The sequence below is a fragment of the Diorhabda carinulata genome, chromosome 11 (genome assembly GCF_026250575.1).
Source record: "Diorhabda carinulata isolate Delta chromosome 11, icDioCari1.1, whole genome shotgun sequence".
NCBI lineage: Eukaryota > Metazoa > Arthropoda > Insecta > Coleoptera > Chrysomelidae > Diorhabda > Diorhabda carinulata.
The window spans coordinates 3689452-3701779 of NC_079470.1; the positions used below are offsets into that span (position 1 = coordinate 3689452).

At 34.1% G+C, this 12328-nt stretch overlaps 1 protein-coding gene across 8 annotated transcripts in view; it reads left to right on the forward strand.

Annotated features, from left to right (window-relative positions):
* LOC130899735 (hexokinase type 2) overlaps positions 1-12328 on the forward strand; it is a 92767-nt gene that overhangs the window by 50716 nt on the left and 29723 nt on the right. For all 8 annotated transcript variants that reach the window (XM_057809906.1, XM_057809907.1, XM_057809903.1 and 5 more), the window contains 2 exons: positions 5118-5280; positions 10786-11141. In XM_057809906.1, the coding sequence (XP_057665889.1) occupies positions 5118-5280; positions 10786-11141 (519 nt within the window). The remainder of the gene's footprint in view (positions 1-5117; positions 5281-10785; positions 11142-12328) is intronic.

The window sequence follows — 12328 nt, forward strand, 5'->3', positions numbered from 1 at the left end:
TATGTTATTTGTGAATAATGAGGGACGAAAAATAAAAAATTAATCATCATAGTCGCCCGACCTCAACCCGATTGGGTTGTTGTGGGACAAATTGGACGGGGAAGTTAGAAAGCAATGTTCAACTTCCACTCCACATCTTTGGAATATCCTGTAAAACGATTATTTCTTTATCTATGAATCAAAAATTTAAATACGTAACAATTACATACGCATGAAGAGTGGGACAGAGTTTTATGAAGTAATGAGTCAAAGTTTGAGGTTTTTGGGTCTAAGAGAAGAGTGTTTGTGCACAGGTCGCGGAAGAACGGATGCTAGATCGTATAAAACACGATGGAAGCTCAGTGATAGTTTGGGAAGAGGTTTTGGTGAAAGGACGACTGTAGACCTGGTAAAAATTGAGGGGATTTTGAAGAAGGAAGGCAATAAAAGTATTAAAAGAAACTGCAGCCAATCTTGACCGGCAGATTATTTATTTTCCTGCATGACAACGATCCCAAACATTCCTGGAAGTTGTGCAAAGAGTATTCGAAAAAATTGGAGAGGTAAAATGTACTGAAGGTTCTGATTTGGCCATCATAGTCGCCCGACCTCAACCCGATTGGGTTGTTGTGGGACAAATTGGACAGGGAAGTCAGAATGCAATATCCCACTTCCACTCCACATCTTTGGAATATCCTGTAAAACGATTATTCGTCAAAATTGTTACAAAGAATGCCATCTATGAATCAAAAATTTAAATACGTAACAATTACAGACTGTAGTATTATTATAACCATATTCTTATCTATAAATGTTCTTCAAAATATCAATATTAAAATCAATCGTATTATTTTTATTTGGTGTGTATCCCGCAAACTATATCGTAGGCAAAAACTTTTGACCGGTAGTGTATATTGGTAATACGTACAATTTCTGACGAAATTTTGAGTACAAGGTGAAAGAAGAAATAAATATTTCACTTTATCATTATCTATCAACTAATCGTTATATGGTTTTATCTCTTTATCGTCTGGCGATACCGATTTCAAGGCGATTTATTGGAGTGAGGGCAAAGACAGATACTGAAAGTGTTTCAATATGTTTCTTTCGTACAAAAGAGCATTGTTGAATTTTCGCTTACCCAGATTTAAAACGACAACACTATGGTTAATTCCTTTTATGATAACATCATAAATCAGTCACGGAGATTTTTTAAAATAATATTTATAAATACACCAATTTCGTCGGCTTAAAACTAAAAGTCAAAAACGATTCTGCAGATAATAAATACTCTTCGTTTATCGTAAAGGTGACTTTGAAAAATCTTAATTTTTGACTTGGTCAATTTCGGTTGTAAGCCCAATTTCTTTTTTAATTATTGTCTTTAATTATCAATAGTACATTAGAATATACGTGGTTAAATACTTTGTTCGCGGTAGATAATATTGACACATTCCGAAAATTTATTCTGGATATCAGGCTTTGTTCAGAATATTCTTCCACAAACGATTTATGAAAATCTAAAACTATAATTTGAATTCAAAACTAGCTAGAAGAATAAAATGTATATTATTGACATTTTTTAATCCAAGTATGTACGTAGAACACCACATACGAGGGGGTACCCAAAAGTAACCAGAATAGCATTGCCATGGGTGGAGCTTTTGTAGTATTGAACTCGTCGCCAGTTCAGTACCGCGCGGACCGTTGACCTGCCACGTTCTGTTCGTCACTAGTGACCGTTTTTGCTAGTGCTGTTTCGTTTTTTTATGATGGCAAATGTAAGTGAACATCGTGCCGCAGTGAAATTTCGTTTTCTACTCGGTAAAAACGCTGCTAAAATTGTTTTAATGTTGAAAACTGCTTACAAAGATGATGCTATGGGGAAAACTCAAGTGTATGAGTGTAGTTAAAAATGGCGACATGTCGATTGATGACAAACTTCGCCCTGGACATCCTTCGACTGCCCGAATCGATAAAAATGTTGAAAGAATTCGTGAGCTTGTGCGCACAGACCGTCGACAGACAATTGATCAACTGTCTGAAATCAGTGGAATATCTTGGAGCTCGGTTCAGCAAACAGGTGACTGGTACTTCCACCATGACAACGCACCTTCACAATCAGCCATCACTGTTAGCCAGTTTTTGGTTAAAAATAACGTGGTTCCGCTGCCCCCCACGTACCTTACTCGCCTGACCTGGCTCCGTGCGACTTTTTCTTGTTTCCGCGCATGAAAAGGAGCACGAAAGGACGGCGATTTGTAAACATTGAGAAAAGAACGAGACAGGAGCTTGCAGTCATCGCTAAAGATGAGTTCAAACAATGTTTTGAACAGTGGAAGCACCGCTGGGACAAATGTATTACTTGTAATGGAGAGTATTTTGAAGGGGATAAGGTTGCTTTGTAAATATATAGCATTTAAAAAATAATTCCGGTTATTTTTGGGTACCCCATCCGTACGTTAGATGTTATTTCGTGGTAAATATGATGAATGCATATGCGCTGGATTGAAAATCATAACCTATGTATAGGAAACATTGGACGTATTCAGCACACGTTTGTTAAATAATTCACAACTTTGTAAAAAACTATTTATAAAACATAAAATATAGTTATAGTACAGTATAACTGTACTCGTTGGATGTCATGACTATTAAAAACACACTATGCGTGTATATGCTTTCTTAAATACTAATTCTATTGTATACAAAAGCTATAATTAATTATATTTGAGGTCATTAGAGCCACATCAATACAAAAATAAGGGTGAGTAATTTGATAATTTAATGAAACTTCAAGTGTCTAAAAGACATATGGAATCGCTTAACTACGAGGTTGGTTCCCATCAGGTGACGGTCAATTTATAAGACAGAAACAGATCTTGAATGGCTCCCATCAGGAGTGGCGAGATAATTTATTGAACCAAGAAAACCATTTTGAGAAGAAAAAATACTTGAATTAAAAGAATCTACTCAAACCAAGAAAAATTTATTGATTAAAGATTTTCTCTCTTGAGACGAGTTGACTGTTTTTTCAGTATATATTACATAGAAATGTTTTATATCAAAACTAATCTGAAGCAGGACCTTTACCTACCTACTTTACGTTCAGAATTAGCTGAAGGCTCAATATTTTACAATGCTAAAAAATGCACAATCAGTTGCCAATTGAAATCAAATCGATCCCGCATTACGCAGTAATTTGAAGGCATATTTACTGGAATACACTTTAGAAATGTTTGTTAAGAAGGGGTAGGGCTTCCAAGGCAATAAAGTCTATAGGAATTTAACAGTTTAATGTGTTAAATACGTTAGTTTCAATATAAATGAATGTGTTCAATGGTGAAAATTAAATAGTTAAATATACAAAATGTGTGAATTATTGAATGCAATAAACTGAGAATGAATAAATTCTTAAAATCTAACAGTACGTTAATCTAATTATAGAATCAGTTATAGTTTTTATGGTAACGTCTCATTGCTTCATCAGTTCATGTACATGGCATTTATTTTGTGTTTTACTTCGCAATTACGTACAAATTTACGTTTCAAAATTGTACTTCAAGAAAGGCTGATGGTCAGAGGCGGCCTTACCCATTGCGAGGCTCCGGGCGGCAGGTCCTTTGTCCTTCGTGAAAAGTATGTGTGGTTGTTTCGTTTAGGTATTTGTCATGTTAAAGGATAAATGCTAAAATTATGCAAATATAATAAAACTGAGCTTTAAAATATTTAACATTGAAAGATTTACAAAATTAACAAATACAGAGACGGTAAATTTTAAAATTGATGTTTGCGGCTTTAATTATATAAAATTTTTAAGTGAAGCATAATAATCTAACGAATAAGCTACGTCATTTTCGATTGAAAGAATAACAAGGGCTGAAAGCCGATCTTGTGTCATCGAATTCCTCAAATATATTTTAATAATTTTAAGCCTCGAAAAATCCCTCTCAGCAGACGCAACCGTAACAGGAGTGGTAGCAATAATTCTCAGGACTATTTCGTAGTGGATATTTTTTTTCTATTATGTATTTTAGCACCGAGATAATGTCATCGTTTCCTTCATACACACGGATGAACATATTCAGTCCGTACAATTCATGTCCATCAATATCACATGATTCTTCTACTGTCATAGATATTTGCAAGTTCAAAAGTTCACTATCATTAATTTCCTTTAATTTTTTTATATTATACATGAAACCATATATGCTTTTATGATGTTGTAAGAGCCTCAAACCTAGGATAATAGCTTGCGTGCACATTGTCATATAAAAATAGTTTATTTTGAAAATTTCGCGAGACCTTTGTAAGATCAAGGCCCTGTTCGCCACCCCCTAAGGCCGCCACTGCTGATGGTGACAATTTTGGATAAGTATTTAGTACAAAAATATGAATAAACGTTCCTCATATAAATTTCTAATAATGAGCTAAAAAGTACGCCATTGAGTAAAGTTAGAATGTATTTAAATTGATCCTAACATACCTGGTGGGCAACGAAAAATGGCTGTCTGCTTCAGGGAAAAATCATTACATAAAAATAAGCTCCAAGAAACATGTGGAATTTTTTGTCACCACTCAAGGACGTATTTGAAAATGTAAAATTAAAAAATCGGAATTATCTCAAATTTACCTGATGAAATGGCACTTAATTGAGAAATGGATTTCTTCAACGAATTCTTCGTATTTTTCATTTCACAAGTTGTAGTTTGTATCTTAAAATATGAGTTGGGGGAGAGTGGGAACCTTGTTATGTAAAAATGCCTGTAAGTTCAGTTCTGTTTAGCAGCTTTTTATAAACTTTATTTAATTTTTATTTAATTAGCAATGTGAATGCCAAAGGGCGTTGTTTGATATATTTTAATATATTTAATATAATGATTTCTCTTCACAAATTTGATTAGAAGTATAAGAGTATAAGTAGATCTTTTATTAGTAAACTAAATAGTCCAGATCTGGCCCCCAGTGACCAGAGCGTTGGAATTATTTTATTATTCTGAAAGGAGATTACATTGATGGATTAAATCGAGTTTTGGCAAAAACATGAGTTTTTCTCAGTTAATCACACTACTTTACTAAAATTTAAAACTTTTTTGGTTTAAATAAAACGACTAACCGATATTTTCTTTTATTTACAGATTCGAGACAAATGCCGAGAACTGATTCTTACCAGTGATAAATTGAAACAAATAATGAAACTTTTTCTGGAAAACATACATAGAGGTCTGAGTAAAGATACTCATCCAACGTCCATAATTAAATGTTTTCCTACGTACGTTCAAGACCTCCCAAACGGCACAGGTATTTATACTTTCAATATTATTAGGTGGGATGAAAAATTCGTAGACTTGCACATACACTGCCAGACAAAAGTTTAAGATAACATTACAACAACATAATTATTTATCAATAGTAACGAAACCCCATTAAATAAATAAAAGAAATGTACACCTGCATATTCTATTGTTAATATCGAATATCTAAAGAAGAAGAATTTATTTACTGTGACTATAAACTATTGTTTTCAAACATCGAAAACTCTGCGTTACAGCCAGGTGGTTGAGTCGTAATAATATTTTTTGATATGCTGATAACTAATTACTTTGTTTTTGTTTCCTATAAGTCAATAATAAGCTTCTAAAAACACGTGCTTCCGACTTATTATTACCTGAGATTTTACCTGGGTTTGTTCATAAACAATCTCAATTAGTCTAAACTTGTGGTGTCTACAGTGAAGACGTTTTTTAATGGAAAAAGCATACGAAATGAAGACAAATCGAATTGGTTTACAATTGAAATTACCGAATACTTGGGGTCATGGTAGAATATCTCGATAAGGGTGACATGCTCGGGAAGGACGAGGGCTACCACGTCAAGTGACAAAACCCTATTTCAACCTTTATCATTGACTACCGTAAAACGGCGCCTGAAAGATGTGGAGTTGTATGGTTGACTTTCGGTTCGAAAACCTTTGCTAAGGTCACAAAACAAGAAAAAACAGATACAGGTCCTTGCCCATCGAGATTGGACCGAAGAAGATTTTAAAAAAGTTCTATGGGTCGATAAATCGAAGTTTGAGCTGATGCCAGACTATGTAGTCGTTCATTTATGGTCTAGGATTGCTTTTCTAACCATATAACTGGCAATTTGATCAAAATTGACGGAATTATAAAAAAGGAACAGTACGCAAAATTTTAGAACAAAAGCCGTTCTTTTGAGTTTGCGATTAACTGGAGATTGATTCATTTTCCAATAGGACAATGATCTCAAGCATAGTTCCAATGATGCAGAGGATATTTGGAAGAGCAAGAAGCAAAATGAATGTTAAACGTGGTTTGATCTTTTCAGAGCTGTGGAAAGAGCTTGATAGAAACGTCCGTAAATTGTGGTCGATTATCGCGAGACGAAATGTGGAATACAATATAAAAACACTATCAACAAATTAATTACCTGTATGCCGAAAAAAATTCTAGGCACGCCACTGATGATGTCTGACTATTGTTGGTATCTGATACGTCATTATCTAAAGTCTACACATAGAGAACAGCATTAAAATGAAATTTTTCAGAACTCAATGAGTCATTTTCTTAGTAAATCCACGTTTTTTCTGTTTTATACCTAAATAGCTGAAAATAGAGCTGATATATTACATCACTCGATAAGTCGTGTGACTTTCTCATAGGTGGCACTGGCATTATCAAAAGTGATGTACAGACAGTTGTCTCCAGAGCAAGTTCCGGTTGCATCTTTACAGTATAAGCCAAGCTTCCTGCAGCCACATGAAGCTCCACGACCCATTTCGCAATTGCAAAAAATCATTTTCAGCAATTCTTCTGGCGCAGGCAAATTTTTAATTTTGATGGGCTGAAGTGAATCGTCCTTTTTGAACCATCCCCAATCTAAGATGTTAATTTGTTTATTCCCTAGCCATATCCGAGTTTGTAAGTACATAATTCACAAAAAAAATTTCAAATTCTTATTTTTTATGTAGCTTCATTAATTTTTCCTACAAAAAACCATTTTAAAGGTAATTTTCAGGGCTGCAAGCTTATGTATGTTAGAAGGGTTTGAGACATTCCACATTTTATTAATAAAGGGTCAAAGGGCTGTGGATGAGCAATCCTCGCACTATAGCGACAGATTAATTTGGTTATAACTTCGTCAATTTTTGTGCTACAAAAAAAAATAAAAATAATCCTTATAAAAAATTCTTTAATTTGACGGTTTATTTGTTTTTGTATCTCTTATAGTTATGGAGAAAAAATGAGCAAAAATTTTTTTTGAAAAATCAAAAAATTAAAAATTATTATTTAATGCTCATTTTGTTCAAAATTATGCATTTTTAATCAGCTAAACAACTTTCAGGTATCGTGAATAACATCCAAATAAAGTATTTGGTACAAGAAATAAGTTTAATTTTGATTTTCAATGAAATGGCATTAGTTTTAGTGCAATTTTGTTTTTTAGCTTTAACCATTTTACATCATATCTCACTGAAATTTCAGTCGAATCGAATTTTATCAGCGGTCAATTGAAAGGTCTTTTTAATCTTTTCAAAAAGTATTCTTTGACTTTTTTTTGAAAAATGTATCGTTTTCCCGTTATTAGAGGTTAAATGCTCAAATTACGTAAAACAAAAGCTATTCAAGTATCTATAACTTGCTTTAGGTAGAACATTAAGATCTTAAAATATAGCTTGTTTTCTTTGTTTTTTTATAAGCTTCATTTTTGTTCCTTACACTTTTTTCGATAAAATGCATCATTACAGAGTTATACGTGAAAAACTATTGAAAAATGCGGTTTTTTGACGAAAAATCGTACTTTTCAATTGCGAATAACTCAAAAACTATCGATCTAACGAAAAAACTTTATACGACATTTTTTACTTTAAATTTGCCGATCTTTCGATTTCTGGGGTTATTTTGGGTGAAACATTGCACACTTTGGCACTATGTAGATCTCGCTTTTTGAATACACGCCTATCATCTGTTAAAATTTCAAATTAATCGGTGCTGCATTAAATAATTCGGTGGGGAAATGCTTGAATACCTGGCCTAAAATTAAATTCATTAGACGGGGTGTCGTACGGGTGAAATTTATGTATTGATAAAGTTTAAAACGAACTTACAGATGACAGAATATTCGATTAAGAAAGCAACAATCATATAAACCCCAGAAATTAAGGAAAAGACGGTTTTCTGATGTGAAAATTCCCATGCCTCAATTTAAAAATGTTTCTAATTGAACAGCCATCGACTATAACACTAAGACGGATTCTATTACATCTTCAGGGAAAAAAATTATAACAGAAGTAACCCTGATAAACACTCGGAAATTATTTTTACAATTTCAAGTTTACCACTAGAAAACGTATTTGAAAATGTGAAATAAAATAAGCAAAAAGGTTCTGATTTAGTTCTTGTTATTATTCAGAATGAAAAATTTATATAAAAAAAAACACAATATAAAGTATAAATGTTACGAACAAGCACGCGAAATTGATCCTTAGGCCGGCCCTGTCCAGCTACACTGGAATTTTAAAATTCGGCGAATTCGCGAGGCGCTTTTATTCTGTTTTTTTTTTATAAAGAGTGGCCCAAAAGTCGCGCAATGCTAACACAAAATGCGCATGAGTTGGTTTCACCCTACTAGTACAAGGTTACGCGTTTCTACCGAATATCTTACAGTTGTTCGTGTGAGGGTATTTAAATGTGTAACGAATGTGTAACCATGGCAACGGGATCGAGTTATCGGTTCACAATTGCGGAACGCGTGTTTTTAGTGACCTCGTACTACCGTTATCATGCCGATTATCAAAATATTTTCTCCGATTTTGCCGAAAAATTTCCTAACAGTCAAGTTCCGAGGCGTGAAACTGTGTATCGCTTGATAAAAAGGTTCGAAAAAAATGGTACTGTGAATGATACGAAGCGTTCGGGGCGGCCACGCAGCGTGCGAACTGCAGAAAACTTACACATCGTCGCTGAGAGTTTTGTTGAAACACCGGCGCGATCAGTCCGTAAAGCTTGCCATGAATTGGAAATTTCTCGTTCCAGCTTGCAGCGAATAATGAAGGAAGTAGGTATGCATGTTTACAGACCACGTCTTTTACAAGCATTAACAGAAGGCGATCCGGACCGCAGACTTCAGTTTGCTGAGTGGTACGTAATTCGATGTGAAGCGTTCAAAGACTTCTTTAAAACCATTTTGTGGTCAGATGAAGCACAATTTAAATTAAATGACCGAATCAACAGACACAATTGCGTATACTGGTCTACAGACAATCCGCATATCACCATCCAAGAAGAATTAAATGTTCCAGTTGTAACGGTATGGCTTGGTGTTTGCTCCTTCGGAATCATTGGCCCTTACTTTTTCGACACAACAGTAACAGGTGCTGCATACCTTGATTTGTTGATGGAATTGCGCGAAGAACTGAATAATAACCCGGATTTTTCTGGTCGTGTGTTAACTCTTCAACAAGATGGCGCGCCGGCCCATTACGCTGTAATTGTTCGCGAATTCCTAAATCAAAATTTTCCGGATTGGATTGGTAGACGAGGTCAAGTGGAATGGCCATCAAGATCTCCTGACCTGACTCCTTTAGATTTTGCAGTGTGGGGAATTTTAAAGGATAGGGTGTTCAAAAATGCTTTACCAGATGTGGAGACCATGAAAAACATAATCACCAACGAAGTCGATACGCTGAATGCAGATAAACCTACACTTGCGCGCATCTGTAAAGCTGTTAAGAAGCGATGTCTGAAGTGCACAGAACAAGAAGGAGGTCATTTCGAACATCTGTTATGATGCCAAGGAGTCAGCTTTTGCCTTGCTTCAAACTACTTTTGTGTATTTCGTTTTTTTTCGAATAAATTTTGTACTTTTGCTACGCAATGTCATTTTTTTTCAATTGGTTGCGCGACTTTTGGGCCACTCTGTATATAGCGGACGCGCTTTTGATAAACTTTTTATTATAGAAGGCGGTTTATTACAGTATTTATTTTAAATAATTTCTAGGAAACTCTATTTTAGAGATAGAGAGAGAGAGAAATGCTTTATTGCAAAAAAAATATTGAAATTTTTAGAAAAAAGCTTTTAAAAACTAAAAAACAAACATAAAAATAACTAAATAAAGATAAAATAAAAATTCAATATACAGAAGAAAACCACAATGAGTAATAGAATTATGGTCTATTGTCTTTTTATTGATTTCTCGAGTTTTTTTTTCGTTCTAGAACTTTGTAGAATTCTATTTGTGGTATATAAATAAGTTCATGTAACGCAGTTAGTTCAGTTTTAAATAAATAGTCGTAGTGAAAACAAGGAATTGGTAAAAGTAATAGCAGAAATTATTTAGTATTTTGGTATGAGCATTGAATATTGTTCATCCACTATCTCCTAAAGGGAAAGTCAATCAATAGTGAATACTACATAGAGTTGTTGGATCATTTGAATGCAAAAATCAAGGTAAAATATCACTGTTTCATCAGTACAATGCACCGATTCACAATTTTCGATGGTATCGATGGTTAAATTGAAGGAATTACGCTTAGAATTGCTACCCCATGCACCGTATAGTTCAGATCTAGCCACCAGTGACTATTGACTATAAAAAAACTCGCCTGTAAGAAATTCAGCTAAAATGAAAAAGCAATTACTGAAACTGAAGCCTATTTTGGAGCAAAAGACAAATCCTTGTACAAACAGGTTATCGAGAAGTTGGAATGATTGTATTGCTGTTTTTTTCGTCAACAGATGTACTGTAAACTAGTTTTATACCTTATTTCATTTTATTTTTTTCAGAAAATGGTAAATTTCTAGCTCTCGATTTAGGCGGCACCAACTTCAGGGTTTTACTGATCGAACTTAGCGGTGATCATTTCGAGATGAAATCGAAAATTTTCGCAATACCGCAACACATCATGTTAGGATCCGGAGAGCAACTTTTCGATCACATAGCAGAATGTTTGGCGATTTTCGTCAAAGAAGAACAAGTAGCCGATCAAAAATTACCTTTGGGCTTCACATTCAGCTTCCCTTTGTCGCAAAAAGGTCTAACCATAGGATATCTGGAAAGATGGACCAAAGGGTTTAATTGTTCGAACGTAGTGGGAAACGACGTTGTCCAAATGTTGAACGAAGCTATTGATCGAAGAGGGGTGAGTTAAATGTTAAAAAAACTCATTAATAAATACATTCATGATAATTAGTAGATTCTTTATTAAATTTTTAACTTAAAATGTCGGTTCATTGTATTTTAAAATCAAGTAACGTATCTCTCTATTTGCAAAATTGATTTTAGACACAATACGTTTCATTGTTGTCTTCGCATAATTTAAAAAATCCGTTTTGAAATTCAAAATCGAACCACGTATTACATACAATCGTTTCATTGATATTCCGGGGAAGGAAACTATCCTCAAATTTTTCCCATTAGAAATATTATGGCCCTAATTACTGCGACTCATCTTACTGTTTATTAGTTAGCATTTTCAAGTTGAAGAAAATTGGCCACTGTTTCGGGAACTTTATAAGTCTGGTTTTTATCCACGACCTGATTGCTCGGCGGCGATCCTTTGATCCTGCTGGACGAAATTTAACATATTTTTCAGTAACCACAAATCTCCTGTTTATATCATTCTTTGAGTTTCACAATTAATAACCATGGTGACCACAAAACTGAAAAACCTGGAAACGTCAGGGAATTTTATTTTAAAAACTCTGTGGTCCCCATGATAACGTTCCCGAATCTTCAATATCATCCGATGTTATATGGTTGATTTCACAAATTCGACAAGCTTCTGCAAACCCAAATAAAACAATAACCTTGAACATTAACCCATTAAAGCGTAATTTACTTTTTTTCGAACGATTTTAATGAAAATATCGTTAATTTTTCATAAGCAACTTACCCGCGTAGGAAAAAAATATTACTACGTCTAAATTTATTCAAAATGTGCCGTCCTCAAATGAAATCCTGTGACTTTAAAATCTCACCAAGCATATTATAAATTCCGGTTTCTAATGCAATGCGAAAAAATCAGTAGAGTACTAAAACGAAAATCTACAGAACAACAATAAGGCCAATGAAGAAATCCTTAACACCTTCGAAAGGAAAATGAAATTATATATTATAACAAAATGAACGCTGAAATTAGAGAAATCTTAAACGAGGAGACTATCACCAGATATAAAAAATCGCAGCGAATACGATGGCAAGAACACATAAAACGGATGAAAAATAATAGTGATGTTTAAAAAATAACAGAATGGAAACCCTTAGGAAACCGGCCCAAAAGAAGACCAAAAAGTTAAGTAACAAGTAATCTGAACAAAACGGGAGTCC